This window comes from Hemicordylus capensis, chromosome 4 (assembly GCF_027244095.1).
Source record: "Hemicordylus capensis ecotype Gifberg chromosome 4, rHemCap1.1.pri, whole genome shotgun sequence".
NCBI lineage: Eukaryota > Metazoa > Chordata > Lepidosauria > Squamata > Cordylidae > Hemicordylus > Hemicordylus capensis.
Genome location: NC_069660.1, coordinates 149,429,690 through 149,454,636, shown reverse-complemented (window position 1 = coordinate 149,454,636; position 24,947 = coordinate 149,429,690). Strand labels below are relative to the sequence as shown.

The 24,947-nt window shown below is 40.0% G+C and overlaps 1 protein-coding gene across 2 annotated transcripts; it reads right to left on the bottom strand.

The window, feature by feature from the left end:
• Nucleotides 1-1,037: 1,037 nt before the first annotated feature.
• On the bottom strand, nucleotides 1,038-21,818 carry IVNS1ABP (influenza virus NS1A binding protein). Of its 2 annotated transcripts, none has more exons than XM_053242635.1 (15): nucleotides 21,312-21,818; nucleotides 15,437-15,679; nucleotides 14,672-14,799; nucleotides 13,013-13,182; nucleotides 12,838-12,913; nucleotides 11,891-12,064; nucleotides 11,044-11,169; nucleotides 9,485-9,592; nucleotides 6,218-6,344; nucleotides 5,763-5,987; nucleotides 5,463-5,584; nucleotides 5,005-5,131; nucleotides 4,787-4,918; nucleotides 4,185-4,358; nucleotides 1,038-2,192 (listed from the first exon to the last, which is right to left on the bottom strand). In XM_053242635.1, exons 3-15 carry the CDS (start codon nucleotides 14,780-14,782, stop codon nucleotides 1,939-1,941), a joined length of 1,926 nt encoding a protein of 641 aa, XP_053098610.1. In that variant the 5' UTR covers nucleotides 14,783-14,799; nucleotides 15,437-15,679; nucleotides 21,312-21,818; the 3' UTR covers nucleotides 1,038-1,938. The 2 variants fall into 2 exon arrangements, with proteins under 2 accessions (XP_053098610.1, XP_053098611.1); XM_053242636.1 differs by having other exon boundaries at nucleotides 15,441-15,679.
• Between the last annotated feature and the right edge of the window lie 3,129 nt (nucleotides 21,819-24,947).

Genomic DNA, 24,947 nt, shown 5'->3' with positions numbered 1-24,947 from the left:
TGGTCTCTAAGCAGCATTTGGTCTTTTCCCTCCTGGCTCCCTGCAATGAGTACATGATCCCACTCATCAGAAAACACCTAACTTGTACCACATACAGATATAGCTGGAGAGATGTAGCTATCCAACTGTAAGGTAGAGCTCAGTGAAGTCTAGTCTTACAAAGCAAAGACTGTTTTGGCTTAGGTCTTCTGGTTATTGGCAAGTTAGAGCTGTCAGTCAAGAAGACTTGAATCTGGGCACCTCCTTGGGGGAGAATTCCTACAGGAGAGGCTTTAGAGTTGGCAGTTAACTTAAAATCAGACAGGGATGGGTATGGTCTCTTGAGAGAGAATATGGATGGGGTCTCTAGGGAGGGACTGAGGGTTGGAAATTGGCAAGTTAGGTGTGTAGGTTTTACACATCAGGCTAGACCTCTGCCAATCAAGTGTGACTAATTGATAATTGCTGGAGGTGTGTAATACATGTGTTATACAACCTGAGGGTTTTTCCGAGTGAATTCACAAAAAGCTTTTCTTGTTTTGTCACCTCAGAAACCTGAAAGTAAAGACATAGTTTATGGACTGAAACAATCTTAAATAAGAACCTGAGCAGTTGTTATAAACTTGATATAACAGCTGGTATATTGACTTGCCAAGATTAGGGTTGACACCTTGTTTCGTCAACCACTAAGCATCTGATCCTGCATTGTAGAGTTTTAAGAAACTACAGAAGCTTATTGTATAACGTGTGTGTTTTGTTTAGAACTATAAATTGTTTCAATTAAGTCTGCTTGCTTTTCTTCACATTACTCATGGACATGATACTAAAGGCTGTGTTTGAAACCCAAATCAAGTTAGAGGTTGGTGGTGGCAGCATAAGAGACAAAAGGGTCACAAGCATTTTACCCTGTTTTTAAACACTAGTCTTTCTAACCAGAACTTGGGTCCTGATATATGGTGGTCTATCACAGCAGGATAAGATCTGTTGATATGAAGTGGGATAACTGAGGTAAAAGTTGTTAGGGAAAGGATCTAGATATAAGAATACTAGCAGACATCTTTAAATAAAAATGAAGCACAACTTGTATTATAGCATGTTTTCAGATTGCAGTAGAAAGATACAAACTTATACAATTTCAGATAGGCATCATTGCTAGCAAACACACTGCATGGTGTAGCTCTGAGTGTAATGGACAATCATACAGAAAAGCACCTTCTACATTCGCTTAATTTCAGAGCCAGATTCTCCCCCCCCCACACACATACATATTACAGCTGTGTTCAGAAACTCCACTCAGATGCAATTAAAATAAATATTGTGTAATAGAGTTCATACAACAGTACAACAGTATAGCAGAAAAAGCAACTTAAGAGCTCTCACATGTGGAGAGTGGCATCTTACTTCAGTATGTCAGACTCAGATTGTCTCTTGGCTTCACATTTAAATCTTCTATCACTTCAGGATATAACAACTCTGACTACATATAAAAGTTATAAAAGGCAGACAAATTGGCAGGTGTGTCAGCTTTTAATAAAGCCATTTCTATTTAAATAAGGCTTATTAGATTCAGTTAATTAAGATGATAAATCCAAACAAGGCCTAAAAAGCAATTGCTCACATTGACCACTATCTTTTCTGCACCTCAAACAAATTCTAAGGTAAGTATTTATGTGTGCAAATTGGCAAAACAAACATTGGGGGAAGTTCTTGAAATGATATGCCTCATTGGTTTTAATTATTCTCAAGATTACCAACTTCCAGAATCTAAAATAACAAATTCTAATACACAAACACCATGTATTCTAAATAAAAATATGTACAGCATATTAATAGTATGCAATATGCAAAAGCTTTGTGTTGCTGATGGCAACTTTTAAACCCCCTCCCCCCTTATTCACATGTGTACCTCTACTAAACAATTACATCACTAAGCCTGTTAGTTTTAAGGAGACTTGTTAGTCAGAATTTGTAAATCTTTGTGTATGGGCTCCATTCATTTGACTCTGGATTATAGACTTCAACTGTATTCAGAAATTCATTGCCATCAAATCCTCCCACTGCATAGATAGTGTTGGCCACTGCTGCAAAACCAGCATTGCTTCTTGGAATGGTCATACTGCCCATCATCTTCCATTCGTTCTTAGCAGGGTCATACATCTCCACACAGCTGACTGCACGTGAACCATCAAAGCCACCACCAACAAAGAGTTTTCCTGTGAAGTGAATAGGAATCAAAATACTCAGAGACCTGGTCTTGTGCAGTCTTCATGGCATCAGAGGCAAACTCACTTTCCAACAACTAGAAGGTTCATTAGGCCCCAAGCAAGGTGAATTATATTAAAGTTATCTTTGAAAGTCAAACTCAGTATCTGCAATATACCTGTGATCTAAACTTTCTAGATATTTCAGAGGTCACCCACTATTACTGGGGATATGTGGATCTTATTGCCTATCTGACGCAAGCTCACCTATCCAGTTACCACACACTACCTCTGAATAGTTTCAGCCAGAAGTAGCTGATCCAGCAAAGATTTAGAGACCAGTGCCCAGTTTCCCCACCCCGCTGCCCCCAATAAGTCATTTCAGTGGATTATGACCCATCTATTGAGAAACTGAACTTTAAGTGTTTATATGCTTATAATCCATAACATTCAGAACTATTCCCCCCTCCATTAAAACAAATTTAAAGCAAACAAGATTTTAATCTCAAATGAGCACAACATATATTACTTGTTGCCATTCATTGGTCCACATATGTAGTGAACACAAGCTGCTTTGATAAGCATGAAATTTGTGTGATTTTATTTAATAAAAAATATTAAACACAAATATCTGTAACCAAGAGATAAAGAGGTCAGAAGTGGGTCTCAAGCTTCCTTCCTACTTCCTTCACTACAGGAAAAGAGAATGATCAAGTCAGGAGATTAGGCTTCAGGCTGCCTCACTCTATGCCCAGGAAGCAATCCTGGCAGGATGAGGGACAAAACGTCAACTAGACTTTGAAGTAAACTTCCCTTTTCTATTCACTTTATGCCAGTTAAGCTTACGAGAAAGGTCAACTTGATTCTGTTAACTCTAGTTTCACTAAGGATCTGTTTCAAGGAAGAGGGACTTAGGTATGTAGGAAGTTACATTTTAAGATGTATACTAATCACTGGATACATCTTATTAAAAATATGCAGCTTCCAAAGGATAGAATCAGTAGTGGTGCAATGTCTTTGGACAAGGGAAGGACACTCATGGCAGGGTCTAACATGTCAACTGTGGGAAACTGCACAAATTCTTGGCCACAGCACTTTGTTGAAAGATGGGCTGAGAATTCTCAAATGATGACTGTCCTGGAGGAAAGCACAAAGCAAACCATCAAATCTTGCTTCCCTACAGACTGCCACAGGAGGAGGCTCCAAGAAGCACACATGGTTTATTTATATTTGGTCCTTAAGTGCTCAACCCAAATGTACTTCCTTTGAAGTTAGAATGGAGAACACAAATGTATTTTGTACCTACTGGAGAGCTAAGGGACTGTTTAAATAGTTGGTTGTGGATTCCTAGATGCTGATGGTGTAACTTAGATGCAGGAACACTTATGGGCTTGTCCTGTTGTTGTTCATTTTGGTCTGAAATTTATAAGGCTGTTAATGTGACCTAATGATCATCATCTGTCTTTCAAACAGTTTTGCTATCTTGTGTTATATTCCCAATGTACAGAATTATGTATCCTTTGAGCAGGGTGAGTTGCCAAAAGAATTATACAGCTCTGGAAGAACAAGTTTACTTCTGGTTTGAAACCGTGGATAACTGGTTTATGCTCCTTGTCTACAATTTGAACTGGTTCTTTTTCAACAGAATGTATGTTTTAGTGTTTTGGCCCAATTTTAATGGACTGTTTGTATTGTGAAGAAATATATCCTAAGAATCTAACTTTCTACACAGGTTAAGTTTTTCTTCTTCTCAACTTTGATTAATATTTTATGTTGTAATGTTATTTCAAATAAGGAAAAAAAACTGTTCAGCTCCACCCTGAGCAACATTCAATAGCCATGTACAGTTTGGCGTTTCTAAAACAAGTTTGAAGTAGTGCAGAGGCTGCAAATAACAAGGAAAACAAGAACATATTGCTGAATACCCACAAAAAACTATACTCCCAAAAGGGGTATTCTAATTTGTAGCCAAGAACTATAATTTATCCACTCCCACAAGCTTACCATCCAGCACAGCAACACCAGCTCCACGCCTAGCCACATTCATAGGTGCAATTAGCATCCAAGTATTGTTCTCTGGATTGTAACGCTCCACACTATTAAGGCAGTTCCAAGATTCTGCTCCTCCAATGATGTACAAATATCCACTAAGTTCACTCACAGCAGACTGATGTCTACCTACAAGTCAAAACCCCCAAAAAGTCTTTAAAATTCAGGGTCAAAACAATTGGTACCCTAGGTTTTCATAACAACAGCAGTTTTAGTTTTTGTAACTGGCTGAAGTTAATGGTAGATGGAATAGTCAGCACTGTCCTACTGATACCAATACATTTAAGAAAACCAAATATCCGAATAGGGCTCAATGTGAATCCATATGTCACCATTCTCACCCTGTAAAGCCCAGGTAAGCCTGAAAACTGCTCTCTATACAGCAAATGCTTTCTTTTGAAATGGCAAGGAGTTACCAGACCTCATTTCAAGACAAGCAGTAGCAAACTGTGTCCTCTTTCAGTAGAATACAGCACAAGCTGTAAGGAGTTAGATCGCTTCTCTAACCTTGAATTTGTATCTTAAAAGCCACACAACACCATACAGTATGGACTTACGAATGTTAAGTGAAGCACAGCTTGTCCAAGATTTTGTTACAGGATCAAAGACGTCACAATTTTTCAGTCCCTTCTGCCCATAAGGATCTGAACCACCAACAATATACAGTTTTCCATTCAGGGCACATACTCCTGTTTATGCATAGAAAGAAACCCAAACTTATTGTATGAATGCTTAGAAAGAACCAATAACTTTCAAGGGGATTCTAGACTTTTACCAGCATTGCAACGGTTGGTTCTTAGTTCTGGCACAGGAGTCCAATCATCTATCTCTGGATCATACATTTCTCCACAGCTCAAGTCATCTGAGTGGCCATTTGACCCACCAACAACATACAGCTGCCCCTAAAAACAAAAGAAATATAGTATTACAACAATAATCCATCAAGTTAAATATATATGCTTGGGATTTGTGAAAACCAGCAATTATTTTTTGAATCACTGCCACAGAAGCCTGCCAGGAAGTGTAATGATCTATTATTAAAGTGCACAACTGCTATGAGCCTATGCATCTCTTTTCTCAAGGTTTAGGGTAAAAATGGAACATTGCTTTTACACAGAAGTCTTTTTAATTGGTCAAGAAGCACACTTTTTGCTTGTGTCTCTATCAAAAGCTGAACAACTGTAATTGCTACTAAATTTTGACAGAAGGGATGATTTTTTACCCCACACATACCATTAGAACTGCCATCTGAAACCGAGCTCTTGGTGTTCTCATTGGTGCAATAAAAGTCCAGCAATCCTTTCTGGGATCATAGCATTCCACAGTACGGAGACATTCTTCTCTGTTATAGCCACCTAGTGACAACACAAATGTGTGTAAGATGTATTATGATACACAATACATCCAATTATGCCCATTTCTCAAAGAAAACCTACCCAGTAGCAATTATTCTGCATAATATTTGCTACAATAGTTTGCCAAAGTATGCAAGATGCATTGTTACTTGAAAGCTCAAAACCCTGATGCCATTACCTGCAGCTATGAGCTTGCTATTCAGTTCTGCTGTTCCCAGTCCAGATCGAGCATACTGCATAGGCGACATGGGCTTTTCTATAAGGTCACCTGGTTGAATCTCAAAACTCAAACTTTTCAGCAATCGTGGAGTGCTGGTTGGAGAACTCTGGGGACTGTTACGCCCATGAAGGAAAATCACACAGAACACACCATCCAGAACAGCAAGACACAGGTAGGTATTATCTAAGGTGGGGAAACCAAGAGAGCATTTAATTCCAAAATACAAATGTGTCTTCCTATGAAAGCTGTACCTCTCCCTCTAAGTGGATTAAGATTTCAGTAGCTTCTAATACTGGGGGGTGGGGAGAGGGTCAGTCACTTTACTTCTACATATCCGAATATGTTCTCTTTCTCCCATGGGTGTATAATAGATGGCCTTCAAAAAAAATGCCAGATGAACAAGTTGTGCTTACTTGAGGTCTTCTCTGAAGCAACAATTTTCCACTCGTGTTTAGGACTCTGCATTGCAGCATTTGGAGAAAGACTTCCAGAAGAACTGCTACTTATCTGCTTGAGATCATTCTCCCGGGGTGGCTTTTTCTGCAAAATCAAAAGGCAGCTACAGAAACCTAGCCAAGAAGCATACCTTGATCTGCCTTTGTTTCAGACCTAAGTAGTATTTTTACCTCTGTCCAGCCTCATCTACACAGGCAACATTGTGAATCATCATTTTGGCAGCATGATAAATACTCTCACAAAAACTTCCTCTATTTAAAATAGATAAACTGCCTCCAGTTTCCAAAGCAAATGGCTGTAAAATGAAGGTCTTTGCCCCTGCTAACTGGGCAAAGAGGCACCTTTTTAATGTGGCGATTCTCTTTATTTAGCAGGGGGAGAGTAACTGGCCCTGTCCACCCCCAGCACAGTACCCTCCAGTGACTGTTGATGGTGTCTGTCTGATTCTTCTTAGATTATGAGCCCTTTGGGGCCAAAACCCCTAAAATAGCACACCGACACTTCCATTAGAAACAATGGAAGTAGTGTAACTCAAGTGCCCATGTGCTGTTTTAGGTGATAGCATACGTGTCTGCCTCCCACATCACGGGGGCTGCTTTTCACATGTGCAGCAGCCCTGGCAGGTCAGAAACACCAGCAGTGGATTGTGCAGCATGTCAACCACTATTTCAAAGTATACCAGTGACAACTGTGGCTATTAGACTATCCTTGACAAACTAGTTTCAAGTGTGCACAGCCTGGGCAGATTGACAGCACAAATCCTTGGAGACTTATATGAATTCTAGGTAAACAAACAAAGTCAGTTCTATATATTTCCAAGCCACATCTTACTTACTAAGTTATAGATTTAGTGCTTTATAGTTTTGCCTATTTAAGTCTCCATTTGGGGGGTATTTTCCTTGTTCTAGAAACAGGAGCCCTGTCTGAAACTGTTGTCGCCAATGACTGTACAATTATGCACCGTCTACAAAATATGGCATTTACAGTCATTCCTCGCCAACTGCGGTTTTCCCCAGTCACTGGGAAATTGTGATTGGTCTCACCAACCACAACCTGCGTATCTGCGGTTTGGTGAGATTCTTTAGCGTGTGTGTCTGTGTGTGTGGGGTGTTCGCAATTTGGGGGGGGGTTCAGAGGTTCAATCCACTCATTCCTCTTGCTGACCCTGCCAACTCGTGATTTAAAGTGACTTTGAATGCTTTTGGGAGGTTCAAAAGTGCCTTTGAGTGATTTTGAGGGGTTCAAAGTTTTCCAGAGGTTCAATTTGCTCACTCCTCTTGCTTATTCTTGGTGATTTTAAGGGATTCCGGGTGATTCTTGGCAGTTTTTTTGTATTTTTTCTTTGATTTTTTGGTCTTTTCACAATCGCAGCTCCCCTAACCCTGTTTCCTATTGATTCCAATTGCTTGCCAACGGCGAGGTTTTACCAGAATGGAACCCTTGCGGTTGGTGAGAGATGACTGTACTGCAAACCATTTGTGGGGCTCTCTGATCTTTCCAAGTAAACAAATGGGTCCCTCTGTAACTGTGTTTCCCCTTTGCCTCTCTCCTGTACACATTTTCCTTTGCTGTTATACTTGGGTGTTTCTCTCTCTCACTATATTTGGCAGCTTGCTCTTGTAGCCTACAACCTTTCCTCTAAGGAGTGGGTAATCTGGGTCATTTCTATTGTTATGAAATGTTTTAAACAAAATAAATCTTCAGGGGGAAATGCCAACATTTCTCAGCTTAAACCACCATAACAAGTTTGTAGACAGTATCATGCCTACTTAACGCAATAATGCAAATTTTAAGAAAACATGAATCCTTGCTCATCCTTTGAAAGAGTAATTTGCATTCTATTTAATTTATTCTATTGACATCTGTGTAGAAGAACTAGACTTGCTAGCTTCCTTGAAGTATCAGATCTCCAAGTATTAGATTAAAAGATAAAATATTTTCAAATGTCAAGGCCTACAATACTAACGAATGTATTAAATTGCAGCTGAGACATAATTACTAAAATACCTTAATAAAATCATCTCTTACAAATTCCCCCAAATCCAGAAGTAAATACCAATTTATATTTAGGCTCCAAAATGAACTGTATTCCATTTTACTCCAGGTTTTGTTTCTAGTTCACTCAGTTCACTTTAGTTTAATAGACTCAAGTTATAAATTCAGAAGGCCCTAACTGGAGCCTTTAACAGAAAATGGCATAGAATTGTTGACATAGTAATGACTAATGAAAGTGAATTTTTCCATGGAGTCACCAATGCACAGTACACAATGGTACTCCAACTTTTCTACTGCTTCCTGGCATGAATAGCAGCTTATCTGAGATATGTAATGATACTTGATCTCAGTTCAATCTTTGCCTTATACCAGGATTCCAGAAGGAAACCTCTAGCATTACTTTATGATGCCATTCCTAATCACATCCAAATAAATGGTTCCCCTTTAAAGTCTGCACTACATGCTGAAGCACTGCACACAAACTTTTCCAACTCTCCTTATTTAAGTACAACATACCGAAATTTCTCCAGCATTTCCTTATCTGTCTCAGTTATCTCATGTTTTGTCTGTAGTCTCTTTTTGGCTTGTTTCTTCAGTGTTCCTCTTTTACATGCATATGCACACACTCCTCTCACAACATTCATCAAGCTTACTTAAAACTCCAGTCATTAGAACACAAGAACAGCCCTGCTGGATCAGGCCCAAAGTCTATCTAAGTCCAGCATCCGGTTTCACTCAGTGGCCCACCGATCCCTCCGAGAAGCCCACAGGCAAGGGGAGGGCATGCCCTCTCTCTTGCTGTTGCTCCCCTGCAATTGGTATTTAAAGGCATCTTGCCTCTGAGGCTGGAGCCAAGGTGGCCTATAGCCACCAGGCTAGTAGCCACTGAGAGCTGTCCCCCATGAATTTGTCTAAGCCCCTTTTAAGGGCATCCAAGCTAGTGGCCATCACCACATCCCATGGCAGAGAATTCAATTATGTGCTATGTGAAAAAGTAGGCCTGTGCTTGTTTATTAAGCCACACATTTAGCACACATTAGTTTTGTTAAGTTATGGCTTGAAAGAACAAAACTAACCAAGACCACACAAGTCATCTATTGCAGCTATTTTCTCATCTATTTAAACTTGGGACTGTCTTTCCCTTTACTGTAATACACAACATTTTAGTTGTGCCATGCTACTCTAGCCAGTTTTACCTGAGGTTACCTCAGACTGTGTGCAATTTGTACCTGCACAAACTGAATGTGGTCATCATCACTGCCATACACCTCAGCCTGTCCATCTAGTAGATTTCCATCAAGCAGCTTGTGATCAGCTGAGTAGTACAACGTTTGAACCTGCAAAACAACAGAACAGCCATGTGGCTACTGTCTTCATAGCTACTTAATTACTGGTACACTGCACACAAACGCCACAAGGGTTCCTGGATAGTTCAGTTTCTCTTCTTTCAATCTAGCAGAATGAAAAAAATTTTTAAAAGGAAGTTGCTCTCAGGGCGATAAATCTTCATATTCGATGAAGGATCCTTATTTTCACAGTACAAAATAAATCTTCCATTTCCTTGACTTGTTTTCCCAGTGCAGTAACATTATGATGTGCAACAAGTATAATTTACATTTTGCAGAATAAACTGTACAGATTAACAATCTCAAGCATGAACTTTTGCTATTCCCTACAAACAAGTTTCTTATTTGCAAAATACAACATTTTTCTTTGTCCAATTAAAAATACGTAAATGAAGCACAGTGGGACTATAAAAGGGTCATGTTAAATATAGTGGAGCTACTTTTCAGTTTAGGGAAGCCTCCTGCCCATTATTAGATTCAATGGTCAAAACACCTGTCAGTTTAAGACCAGATCTGAGGTGCTCTCAGTCTGGCTCAAGTTCCACAAACCCAGGAAACTGGAACCTAAGGCCGATGCCTTAACAGATGTGCCACATGATCAGTAATGATGTTGTGCAAAGAGGAGTACTGACCATTTCACTGATATTCTAAGAAAAGTTTAAAAGAGCAGTATAATATATTAAGTAGCAAACATAACTCTTGCTTACGCCAATGTATTCAAGATCTACCTTGCCTGTAATGGCAAACTATTTCAGTTTCCCCAAACACTTAGTATAACTCCACTGTAATTCTCAAGATGTTGGCACTTCAGATTTAGACCAAACTAACTGCAGAAGTTTATGAGTAAGGCCATTCAACACACACAAAAAACGTTTGAGAAGTTAAGAATCCTGTAAAGAAGTAAACACCATTAAACATCATCATCGTTCTCTGCCCACAGCGGATGTTCTTAGGAGAACTGGGGCAGGACTGCTGCTTCTTTACGTGTCATTACACTTGAAGTTTCTTCTATGTTCTTCAGCCTTGGATATCCTAGTTTTGTTAATAAACCTATGGGGAGATAAATCAATGGGGAGGAACAACCATTAGAACCTTTTACCTACTTCCCTCTTTAAGCAAAACCCTGTAAAGGAACACATTAAGAATATATTGTGAATTCTAGAACCACCTCCCCTTTTTAAAAGGTAAATATATATATGACATTTGAAGTTTTTAAAAAGGTGTGTGGGGGAGGGGGAGGAAATCAGAAGACCAGACTGAACAGTTTATTCAGAAGCTCACCTGGAACCCCCCAATTTTCTCAGCTTAGGGATACCTACAGTAAAATTTAAATTCTTCATGGATTTTGTTTTTTAAAAAAAAACACAAGAAAAAGGGATCAGCTTTAATTTCAGAAAAGCTCAGTTTTTAAAGACTGACAGATCTCATTTCTTTAGACTAACCTCTTCCATCAGATCGTCTAGACTGTCTCCATTTTCCCAGATACTGCGCTGCACCCAGTCGATTACCTTTGTGTATAGTTTGCCATTGCTGGGCAAGCTAACATTGTCTTCAAGCATGACCTCCAGCTGGAATTAAGAACAAATGATTAGAGGCTACTATACACCCACTGTTAAAAGATACAGTCATTACAGCTATGTGCAATCCTGCCAGTTCCATTACACTATAGTAAAACCAAGAAAGAGAACCTCCAGTATGTCTGGCTTGATTCTCAGTGACCACCCATTGAGTTTTATGGGACAAAATAAAATGGCTGGAATCTGGGGCACAGTTGAGAAGGGGCTAAGATTCCCTCCCTACTGCTTCAGATACTGTGTTCACCAAGGACAGAGAGCAAGTTTAGTTTCCACCTCAGTAGTGTTCTTAAGTGTACCATTTTCCTAAGATTAGTGGCTGCCATTCACTCATACAGGAAAAAATGAAATGCTGTTCCTGGGGACACTGTTGCAGGAACATCTCATGCTGGGTTAGGGCCCCCACAGTAAAGTACAATATGTGTGTGCGTGCATGCATGCATGCACGAACAATCCACTGCACCTCAAGACCCCTTGCAATATCTTCAGGGAAGCTCCTTCCTTTTAATGAAGGGTATTTTGCTGGTTTTATAAAAAGGTAATGGAAACTGTAACTATAATTAAGCAAGCTATTCAAACTATGCAAAACCAGTTACGCAGGCATTGTAAGCAACATACAATAGTTGCAAGCAACTATTTCCTGATAGCATTAAATATGAATAATTAACTTCCATTTCAAGATGAAAAATAGCTGTGTGCATGCATGCACACTGACCTTTAAGCGTGGCAATTTGAGAAATTCTTCCTGGTCAGAGATCTGTAACAAATGCTCCTGAATGTAACCATCAATTTTGTTCAGTAAGCGTGAATCACCCATGTTGCTCGCAAAAGTTCGATAGGAGATGCAGCTTTCAATATTCATTCTGGAGAGCAAATAATCTCCACAAACCTTTAAAAATGCACACAGTTATTTTAGTAGAGGCTCAAGTACACTAATGAGACACTTTGAGACTGCTGTTTTATAGCCCAATCTACCATAGCACTCAAATCCGCAATTTAAACTTTTACACACTTACCACGTCTCTATAAGTTATGTTCTTTTCTATTATTTTAGAACAAGTTATTTAAAGAAATTCTCAAACCACTAGAAACTCCTTTACAGTTACTTATCAGTTATAAAACTATAAAATAAGCCACAGAAATTGAGGAATTTTGTAATAATCAAATTTTTTATAGAAATTTGCTGAGGAATCTTTTGTAGTTGCCTCAAATCACTGCACTTACTCTGATTTTTTATATTATTTAGTTGCAAGGATTAATAAAAAGTTAAGATTCCCTCTCATATCTTTTGCTACTAAGTTCACAAACTATGTTATCTTTTGCAACTATGGAAACTACTATCTATATAAATGTATGACTATACAGTATTTGTCCATGTGAATGCACAGAACTGCCTAAACAGACAAAAAATTGTGTTGTGTGAACTGGCCCCCCCAAAATTCTCAAATCCATACATTGTATCAGACAACTATTCAAACTAACTGCCTTAAAATATATTTGCATAAATGTTATAATTATTGATTATTAAGGACTCTGAAACAGACCTGATTATTTTAGTACAGAATGCAACAGATGCTCATTAAAAACCTAGCTCTTCCTCAAATCAAACAAGCTGGGTCAAAGCAGCCCCACACTTTTCTTTGTAGTAGTCAGAAATTATACCTGCTTGACTCTCTCCATCTTCAGTTTCTTTGCTGCAGAGTATACATCTTTAACCAGTTCTTTGTCAGCCTTCAATCTATTAAAGTTATATAGTTATTTTTAGAATTTGTTATGGGCAGAGCATAAGTAAGTATGCATTATTTTTTTAAAAAAACACCACAGAAAAGCCACTTACTGTGCAGTATAGGCATAATTTAACAAGACTTCAACAGCTTCAGGGTTAAGATCATCAAATTTCACATGGGAAACTCCATGAGAGTCACTGTCATTATTGAAGATTTCAAACAGATAAGGGCTGCAGCAAGCGAGGACTGCTCTGTGTGCCAACATCTCATGTCCACATACCTTTATGAAAATAAAGACCATGGAGAACAAAATATAAATAAACCTAAGTCATTCACGATATCACAAAGCTAAAGCCTGAACTAAAGAGATTTAATCTTTTTAGCATTATCCAGCCACAGATGAACAATTTAAATTTCATTTGTTTGAATGAGAGTTAAACACATGCTTACATCTCTTAGCATTTAAACCAGTGCAACTTAAGGCAGTGTTCCCTCTAATCTTTTTCATCAGTGAGTGGAATGTGTTTTATTCTGGGCAGAAGTACTGTATCAAGGTAGTGTGCACACATGTGCATTATTATGCACCACTATAGATACCCCCCGCCAAACATGGAAAGAAATAAGTGTATTTTACTATTCTATATTCATAAAATTGGGTTTTTACTTTTTCGCTTCACATTTAAGTATTAAGTCACTAAACACAGTGATTCATTGCCTTTTAAAATTTGCATTCAAATGCAAACCAAGGCAAACCCCGCTTAACAAAGGGGACAATTCAAGTTTGCTAGCTACCACAAGACCAGCCCTCCTCTTTAACGCCGGTTAAAGGAAAAGATGAGCATTCCTCTTGTCCTTGTTTCTGCACTCTCCCTTACCATCTTGACTTTTCCTTGATCAGATATAGGACTTTATATTTGTCTCATTTCATTTTATTGGTTTGACCAATATTATGCAATCTGTGAAGAAGTAGTTCCCTCTGTCTGTTCTAAATATCCTGCCAGTTTCAATGGACACCTGCCTCCGTCCGTTTTAATGTTGCCCTCTGATACTTTTGGTTGCCTTCTTTTGCACCTTTCCCAGCTCAACAACTTTTTGAGATGCAGCAACCAACTCAAATGTGGCCAAAGCACAGAGACTCCAGTCTCCTCCTCTACCCCCTGACTTCCACCTTTCCCCACCACCCCATACCAACTGTCTGCCAGGATCCCACCACCTCTGCCTCTCCCCGCCCTTCCTCCTCCTCCCACATCTGAGGATCTAGTCAGAAGGCTCATGAGAGATGACTTCAGACTCCCCCAAAAAAACTTCCAATGAGATCTGCAGAGTCAGACTGAGCCGGAGGAGGAAGAGGCTCAGCTCGGGAGGGGGCAAGGAGAGAGGGAGAGGAGGGGAAGGGGCAGGGAGAGAGGGAGAGGAGGCAGTAGGAGGAACCAATTCTGGATCCTGGCAAGATTCATTTTATGAATGGGTGCGCAGCCACACAGCTTAGAGGAAGCATGCCTTAAGAGGGCTTTATCCATTATTAAGACCTCATACCCATAATTAAGAGATGGAAAGTGAAGTTTTAAAAGACTTCCATCTAGGGGTGTGTGGAGCTCTCAGAATGCTTGTGGGAATATATGGGATCAGTTTAAGAACTTCATATCATGTACATGTTAAGATTAAATTACCAACACATTAAATAACTATTTATTAATATTCTAGAATTCAAAGAAAGGATCAGTGCCATGCTCAAAATACAATTCCAAATTATCATATTGCTAAATTACCTGGAGTCTAACATCACAGAACTGGCCACTTTTGCGCAAAGCATTTAGCTTGGCAACAGATGACTCAATGAAATTTTCATCTTCAAACATCAAATAGCCATTAGGAATCATTTTTGCTGTTTCTGTGGCTGAAAAAAGAAAGAGTTTATAATATTTAATGTAATCAAACGCAGTACTACTTTCCTTGGGAAAAGCCTTGATTTTTTTGTTCTGTAATGAACCCAGTTTAAAGCTAGTAATATACATACAAAATAGCTACCATGTATGAACTAAGGATGAAATTTGTCCTGAGCAGTGCTATGAAAACTGTACCAAGGGCTTGTCAGAATATTAATTATTACTATTTTCACTTGCCTTTGAGGACCTTAGCATGAGAACTTAAGGCATGATCACACTGTTAGCACAGGAGCTACCGCAAGGCTCAACAGAGCTCTCTTCCCTCCACTTTGTACACACAAATAGACATACCAGACTATTACAAGAAATGAGAGGTCTGCAAGAACCTCCCATATGCCCAGCCACAATACCAGCTTTATTAATAATTAAAGCTGGTACTGATAAGTGTAAATAAATGTTTCTGCTCAAATATTCATCTGATTATAACCTTCTCTACCTTTATGTACAATTATAAAAGAAGTTTTGAACATTATAGTCTGGCATGATCATATCAGAATTGGGGAAGTCTGTTCACTTACGTACTGTACAATGGACTAATTTATAGTCTCAAAAACTGACATATGTTTATATACACAAGTAAAAGCTTACCAACCAAATATATGCTGTAATTTTATAACCAGAAGGCCTTAAATAATCCAATAGCCCTGCTGTGTGTTAATATAGAGTACGTCAATGTATATTCCTCCTTGGGTGAAGAGCAGCTTGTCATAAACACAGGCAGGTGCGTCTTCTAAAATGATGACTCCAAAACTACCAGGCTTTAAAATGATGTAATCAAGTCCTTAAAAGCTATAGACACGAATTTCTTCTATGATAATCGTGCATCATAATCTGCAATAGAAGAAAAATATTCAATTCAATTTAGTTTATTACGATCAAAGATCAGCACAAAGAAAAATATTAAATGGGTGAATATGGATTCATTCAGGATCTTAACATATTTGTAAACAGTGTAGGGCTATAAAAATTGCTTTGCAAATGCTTTTGTTGAAGAGCAAAATATTAAATATTCCAAATAAGAAAAGAACTTCGCTATCATAGAAGCACTCTTTTACACAACAGAAAAACTATGGGGGAAAAGACTGTTTTCCTTCTAGAATTTAAAATTTTAATAGATGCATCCACTAAACTTGCACATCCAAGGACATAAGTATATTTACCAAAAATATAGAAAACTGCATATTAAGGTTACAACATTAATTCTATCCACAGCACTTGTTGCAGATGATGTCACTGTAAGCTGATTTAACAAAACAAACATAGGTTGCACAGCATCACTTGTACTGAAGCATGTTTAAAATAAGTTATTCAAGAAGTTTTTAAAGCCCTTAATTGAACCACTAACACTTGTGGATGAAAAATATAGTACTTTTTGGCTTCCAAAAATGTGTTCCTGGGGTTTTTCATATAATCTAGACTTCAGGGTCAAGGGAATTTACATCTAGTCACTCTAAAGACACTAAAGTATTTCATCCCCCAACAAATAATTGCAGACTGCTGCATTTTAGAAATGTATACTCTGCTTCTCTCTTGTGGAATCAAAGCAGCTAACAGTGTACACTAAAGAAAGCAAGTCTCTTGTTACACTAGCAAAACAAGCAGAGAGGGAAGTGACAGAAGATCTTAAGTCAAACTTCCTAGGCAAATATACCTTTAGATATGCAAACAACTAATATACAGTATGTAAAAAACATACATGTAACACAGCTAAAGAGCTGTAATTCTCAAGGACAAGAGAGCTGTAGAAGTGAAAGGATTCTAGAAGGGTAAGGCGACTATAGGTACTAAATGTAAGGTGGATCAAGACTTAAAGCGTGTAAGTGGAGGGGGATATTTCCCAGGTCATTTTTTCAGTCCTGTCATAGACTAACTCCATTTCTGATTCTGCAACTACTCAGATGCAAATATTTTACATTGTATGGATTAAAACTTGACAGTATAGGTGGCCCTCATCGGTGGATGCGCTTTCGTGTATCCACAGCTGGGTCTTAGAGACCCAGTTTCATTATCCATGGGTAGAAAATAGGTGAAATTTGCCTATCCACGGTTTTGAGTGGCCAGAAATGACTTGGAAATTACTTCCGATATAATTTCTGGCTGCCATTTTCCAGCAAAGAGCCATTTTGTGGTTCTTTTTCTTAATTATTTTCGCAAATATTTGACTGGGGGGGGGCATTACTGGAAATCAGGAGACCTGGAGAATAAGGTATTGTCTGTTTCTTCTCCATATTTGCACCTATAGGCGAGAACAGAACAAGGTAAAATGAAAGGTGATGCAGAAATTGAACTATAAAATAAACAAACTGTCCCAAATTCATGTGTAATATGGATGTGAAGTAAACCACAGCTCCATAGCAGACATTCTCACTCTTTTCCTCTCTCATGTGAGAGGAAGTTAGCCCATGCCATTCACAGGTTTATTCATGTAACCATGGTTACCTGTTACATCTGAGCCCAGCCAATGTATCTTAAGATACCCTGCACCCTATAAAATACATTGTTTAAGTCTGCTTTTTCAAGCTAAATTCAAACACTGTATCAAAGGAACTAAACATACTGATTCTTTCCCTGAAGTGTTTCCTCAGACCACACAAAAAGCCAGAGTGTGAAGTCTACTGCCACCCAAATTCTTAGGCAACTAGTTGTCTCTTTTTTGCTTCTTACATTTTATTTCTAGAAGTTGTCCATTATTCGCAAATTAAAAACATTCCCAGAACCCCAAAACAGACCAAGGAAAATTCTTGATGAAAGAACCCTCAGTGTAAAACTGTGTCTCATTCAAAAAAGAGCAGGAAAGCCATCTAGTCCAATCTCTTATACTAAAAACCATCCACCTCCATATCTAACCTCACAGTTTCTGGATTTTACCCCTTAGAGATTTCTTTTATTGATAAATTCTGCTGGAACTTTACAGAGTTATGGTCAACTTCACAAACCAAAAAGGCAAAATACACAGAATTTGCTACTTTGAAATGCTGCATGATTTCCTCCACAGAAGATGTAAGCAAAACATTAAAACACTAAAACAAAACACACACACATGCGCGCACGCAAACGGGATAAAACAAGCATGCAATGTTTCTAGTTCCACTTAAAAATAAAATCCAGTTTCAACAATATAACAATCATCCCACCAAGAAAAGAGCAAATAAAAATTGCACAGTCCACTTAGTTCACCCAAAGGGCTCCTTAATTACCTTATACCTTTCCTAGAACATAGCTCATCTAGCTAGCATCATAGATGATGAACAACTTAGCCTTCAAGAGTTCATTATGTATTGGGCTCAAACTACATTAAAGAAAGGCTATGATGATCTCCCAAAATGCTGCTTTTTCATTTAAAGCAGATTTTGATTAGAGCAATGGCACAAGGGGAGAGAGTTAGCCATCCCCATCATACCATTTTCCAATCTAAATCTACCTCCCCAAAGCTGTTAGTCCTGTGGTGAAAACATACATGTACATATGCTATATCTGCACTTCCTCCAGTGCCCCAAATCATTGGGCTAGCAGCAGCTTTGGAATGTATGAGTGAGATTCAGACTGAAAAAACAGTATAGATAAGTTAGCCTCAAGCACTGCTGCTCCCAAAGTTGTAGCTCCCCACAGATACTCTAAATGAAAAACAACAAGATCAGGAGAAACAAGCAGATCCTCTGAAACACATTCTGCATCTTAACACAAGATGTTGATAAAATATCCTATCTTTTGGAAAATCTACATGCTGGATGTAAATCAGATAATAAACCTTCAACAGTCTGGTTTTTAAATGGAAGTCAGCTTTTTATTTTGAGCAGATGGGATGCTTATCCCCTTTCACCGTGGACTTATCCAAGTTGCTTCTCACAGTTCCAGATGTATAATTAACTTTGTAAAGATGCATCTGTTCTAGACATTCATGAAAAATGGCTGGGGCGGGGGGAGGGAGGTTAAGCACCCATCTTTTACCTTGCTTGATATCAATATCATACCCAGCTTCATAGCTCAGTATCATAGCCTCATAAGGGTGTTTTTCAAACACAGTATTGCAGAGCTGGTGGGACCTTAGTATGCATATTAAGTATGTACTTGGTCCCCATTTAAAAATACTTCTGTTACTAATGTCTATTTGTGCAGCTCCACTAGGGGTAGCTGCTACATGGGCCAGCTAGCATTCTCCATCTCCCAAGTGATCAAACCTTCTTTAACACGCTGTAAAGATATTAAGGTTAAAAAGATTTTGGAGAGCACGTGACAGTATCATCAAATGAAGAAAATACACATGGCAAACAATTTAAGCTGTTGCACATAGAAACCATAACATGAATGAATACTTTACTATGGTATTGACCCAACAACACAGAATAAAATACCATAATGTAAGAATCTTCATAGTACAATTAAGTCCAACTTAAATAGCACCAGAGATGTACGTTTTGGGCGGTATAAAAATATGTTAAATAATTAAATAAATAAATCTCAGACCTAACTTTACATGCAGCTGTACATAATTTGACCACACACAGTGTTATGGGTTCAAAGCAATCAGCTAAAAGAATAGAGGTGTATTCATCATATTTAATAAGCGAGGGTAAAAACCATAACATTGTATGTCCAATGTTACCCACAAAATTAGTTAGAATGAAATCGTGAACTAAAAATAAGTGCATAGTTGTCCGAAAAAAATATCCTCATTGTCCTTCATGTCTGGCTGGTGTCTGGCAGACTACACAAAGGCCGACAAAGAAAGCATTGCAAAGCAAGGTGCCAGAAATAGCTTTATTAAGTTTATTTATGTATTAAGTAACTTTATTATATTTATTTATTTATTGCTCTGATGCAAACCAGAAAGCTAAACTTGTAGAAAGTAAGCTCCTCCAAAAAGGGCCATGCCCTCACTACACACACACACACACACACACACACACACACACTCTCTCTCTCTCTCTCTCTCACTACAACTACCTCAGGATAGGATAGCATGCTTTTCCCTCCACCCAATCCTGCTTCCAATTACAGCAAGCATACTGGAGCAGACATTCTTCAATCCCATACACTTGGCAACAGGATGTGGCAACGTGGAGAAAGAACAAAGGCAAAGGGGGGAAGAAAGGTCTACTCAATGCTCATATCATGAACAATTCACGGTTTGTAATTATTTTTCCTGCATCCCAGCACTCCTGACATCACAATTCCAAGATCTTTGCCAATTCTCTTTTTGCTTTCAGACAAAGATGCATCCTTGCCCCAAACAAACAACAGGAAGGAACAAGCATTGGCTTCCTGTAAGCTTTACAAAAGTCTACCCCCGCCACACACCCGCCCAAAATAGCGATTACTGGGAACAAAATGTACGATTAAACAATTCTGCTGTTTGTCTTTCAAACTGCTGAGGTGGGTCAGGGCTCCCTACCTGTTTCAGGACATCAGTATTTAGTATATCAGGGAATGGGGGGGGGGGGAGATAACATAAGGAACCAAGCAATCTTGTTTTACCTTGGTCCCTTCCTTTCAAGCTCCACAACTGCGCAGAATTATCATCCTACCATTTGCTAGCGCTGCTAGCCAGAGCAAGTACGCAGCATTTAAAAGGGGCAATGGGGCCCAAAGAGGTAGAAATGCAAGCCCCTTGGAGCTCAAAGTCCTAGCTCAACAATAGAAATCGCTGAGGAACCTGATCCAGTCTTTCAGCCTAAACCCACAGGACTGAGCCAGTCCCTTGTCTCGCAGCCTGAGTTTCATACCAACCAGAAAATCATACTTTTTTAGTGTGTTCATTCCTGACACCACAAAATGTTACCACCCCCTGGACAGGGCAACGCCCACCACTGCAACGATCCATTTTAGAATCCAGAGCAAAATTCATTCCTCTCTCTTTTAAAATGTCAAAAAGACTGCTGTGCACCTCAGAAGAAAGCAAGATGTCCCCAATACCAAGAAACGGGGCGGGGAACTAAAAATAAATAAATGAAGAAGCCACTCACAGATCAAAATAAGAAAATGCCTTATTACTTCCCAAAATGCATGCGTGTACGCACAATCAAGTGCCTAGGAGCCAGCCTTCCCCATCCATCTACCCTCAAGCAGATATTCCCTCTGCCTTTACGGGCAACTCTCTTACCGTTTTCCGTAGCTCAGTCTGCGCGTTCAAAGCACCCCATTTTAGTATGAAAGTAGTTTTACAACAATCCGGTCAAGTCTGCCAGGCTTCCCGCGCTTGCCCACCACCTTCCCCAACCGTCGCAGCTTTGTCCTTTTTCTTCTCCCGCCACGGCCCGGCCCGGGCGCAGATCGATCCCATCTATGCACATTTACTCGGAAGCCAGCCAGCCAGCCAGCCCCACTGAGGTCAATGGCACATCTTGTACAGCCCGACCCCCAAACACGATCGCGCCAAAGGCAGGCCCGGACGGAGCGTATGATCATAAAGGCAGGCTTGAAGTACGCAGCCTTCAAGGTTGTGGGTCTGTAATCCCTTCCTTACCTGGTGTCTCTCAACGCAGACGATACCGCTCATATTGGGAACGTCCAGGCTGTGGAGGAGAGAAGGAGACTTCCGCTTCGGAGGTGTGGGGAGCGCCGTGGCAGGTTAAGGGAGGCTATAAAGCGGGGAAGGGGGGCGGGGGGAGAAGGAGAGAGGGAGCCTGGAGGGTGCAAAGGGCGGGGGCTATGGCAGCTGCGGCACGAAATGGAGGGCGCCGCTGTGCAAGCCGTCACTCCTGCTCTGACCGACTCTCCGTGACCCGACGGACTCCTGAGGCGTGCGCACGGACGCAGAGCGAGCCGGAGAGAAAGGCGGGCAGGGCTGCCACCACCACCACAAGGGACGTCACGTCAGTCGCGACGAGACAGAGAAAGAGCGCGCGCGCGCGCGAGTCCAGACACCACCCCTACTCGAACTCGGGCTGCCCGCCTTCTGCGGCGAATTGCAGCTGAGGTTGGAGGGCCGGCTGAGAGAGACATTGCTACCACTCCCCCACCCCCCCCTCACCACCACCCCGGCCTTTTCGCAGGGACCTGTCACGCCCAGTAAGTAACCCTCCGCACTTCAGGATTAGGTGGGTTAGGCAAAGGAAGAGAGCGCGCGAGAGACGTGGAGACTGCGGATTGCTCCGCTCGCCGCAGGGGCGGGTGGAAGAGAAACGAGTTCCACCTCGCAACAACACCCAGAACGCCAAGCTGCTGGCTTCTCTCCCCGTTACCCCTCCCCCTTGCTGCAAGTGGGTCAGTCAGTGGAGGGTGGGGCGGGTGGGAAGAAAGTGGGAAGGGGGGGGAAAGCTGCTCTCCTTTATTCTTATTCTGTCCTGTTTTTTCTCTCGCCAGAGTTAAGGAAGAAAAGGTGGAAGAAAGGCTTCTTTTCACCTTTATTCAGACAAAAAGGGAGGGTGTCGCTTTTACCTGTTTCCACCCCCCCCCCGCCCTCATAAAGCAACTGGGGAATGTATTGTATTCTAACATTCCCCCCCCCCATTTGTCCATCTTTAGTAACAAAAGGGAGAGGAAGAAGTGGTTATAAACCTATATTTTATTTTCTCTAACACGTTTACAGTAGGTTTATTCGGAAATAATTTACGATTGCTCTCAGTACGACTTGCTTCCAAGTTAGGGTCCAATTCTATGTGGTCTTACTTGGGAATAAAGCCTGGAACTAATCTGAAGTCGATGGAACTTGCTTCTAAATAAACATCAATAGAACTGGACTGCGAGTATGCTTTAAAATTGCATTTTACTTGTACAAGGGCATAAGGAGGGTGCTTTACAATGCCTATACAATACTACTACATTAAGCCTTCAGAACAACCTTGTCAGACTTTACATCCTCGAGAGTTTAGCAATAGATGAGTAGGGATTTTACCCTTCATATTACACTCCCAAATCCAACATTTTATTAAGGGTTCAACAGTCCCCATTCTGCAGATTAGGTTAAACTGGCAAGGCAATAGTAATCTGTGCATGTTTGGGAATGTAACTCCCACTGGAATCAATTGGACTAACTTCTAAATGAAAAAATATCACATTGAATAGAAACCCTTGTTCTGTGGCTTTCTTGTCTAGCCATCCTTCCTTCTTCCAGACAGTAGACAGACTGTCAAAACAGGATCCACTCACTTGCCAGACCTTAGAGTTTGACTAATTTCAACAATATTTGGGCAATTTGTTCACAGCTGCTGGTCCAGGGACAACACCTTGTGACAGACCTTATTTTAGACTTTCATGTTCTTTAGTTTACAACAGTTGATACAAGTGGGAAATAGCCACAGCCTTTAAAAACAAACCAACCCTATTTTCAAATATCAGCCCTTAATCATTTGAAATCAAAGCAATACATATGCTCACTGGCTAACCAGAACTACAATCCAGTTCCTATATTATACTGCCCAGTTGGTATCTTTGTCCTCAGAATAAGCAGGTAATACATGCACACAAAAAAGGTAAAGGTAAAGTGTGCTGTTGAGTTGGTGTTGACTCTGGCGACCACAAAGCCATGCACAACAACTGGATATTAAATTTATATTATCTTGTTTCACTCTGATCAGAACTGGCTGACTGACAACCTTTGTACAGCTTTAAACCTGTAGAAATTACTGGATTGTTACCAGTTTAAGACATGATGGATGACTACTTCAACTTGATACCTGGTGTTCTGAACCTATGTAATAAATTTCACCTTGAAGAGAAAAAAATGTTGTCATTACTAACTCTGCATACGCATGCACACATATATACACATATAGTAATAGCAAAAATAAAGTTTTATTGCAACTTTTTTTCAGATTGGGGATAAAAAAAACCAAAGTAAGCAAGTCAGAGGGCTTTAAACAAGACAATGCTTTTAAAATAACCCACAAAAAAGATTGAGGGTTTTTTTTTTAATTTAGCTCCTGTAACATATCTCCTACGCCCTGCTATTCTCAAAGCTTAGATTATACTGTCCACACCTCAACCTGAGCATTTATCTCCATTTTACCACACTTCTCCTACTCTGCTGATCCTTTGAAACTTCAAAGAAACTCATCAAACACCTTGAAATCAAATAAGAACAGAGTAGGAGTAGCAAGAAGGGAAAAGCTGAGTTCTAGGCATTTCAAGACTATGCTTGCATTTTAAACAATTTGCTGTACTGTACACTTAATTTCAATGGTCACTAGGATAATATCAGCCAGATATTTCAAGAACACTAGGTGAAGCTATTCTTATCTTACAAGTGGTGTTAACAATTAAGAGTGTTTCTCTGACTAATCACTGCATCAGCTGATGGCAACAGAAAATTTGTATATGAGGAAACCACTGGTGAAATATGAGTGTGGAAGCCTGTAATTGTTTCCATATCCAAGGAATATTTCACATTGCTATACTGCTATTAAGTTTTTGTGACAGGAGATACTACTGGCAATTTTACTTATGGCAAATTCACATAGCGCGCTGTAAGTAAATAGGAAGGCAGCAGAGGTTTCTAGGAGTGTGCTCCATTTCTGTGTTGTCTGAACCCAGAAATGTCAGGTGGAGAATGTTGGGTTCCTGCCGCCACCGAACCTTTGTCCAGTATCCATACATAACCAACATTTGAAGTTGGCTTGAGAATGTCAAGTGGTGATAAACTTGACATTTCCCACCCGACATGGTGGATTTGGATGTTACAAATTAAGCTGACCTTGCAGTTCGCATCAAGAATGTGTACTAAGAAATCTCCAGCTCTCTCCTACTTACTTGCAACATTATGTCAGCCCACCCTCTGTTTGCAAGGAGAGGGAGAATACAGGGTATCCCATCTCTTTCTCTGCATCCCAGAGGTCTTGCCTTTGTCTTAGTGTCAGCTGGGAGTGGCTGTATCCCACAGACCTTTCTTGTGTCTCTTGGGTGCATTCCAGATTAGACCCTGCAACAAGGTCACAGCGGATCTCTGAAGTGTGCTTCTACACTTTCTGCACTGTGACACCGCAGTCCCTACGCTGACAGCAGGGTGCGGTTCACATTTCCAATGCCTTGTTTCATATTTAATCACTGTGATATAGTGCTATGACATTGTGTATCCGGCATAAAAAGGTTGCCTTTTTTCGTTAGTTTCCACAAGACCGCTCCCCCTATTGCTTACGTTTCAAATGCGATTTGCCTGAACTGA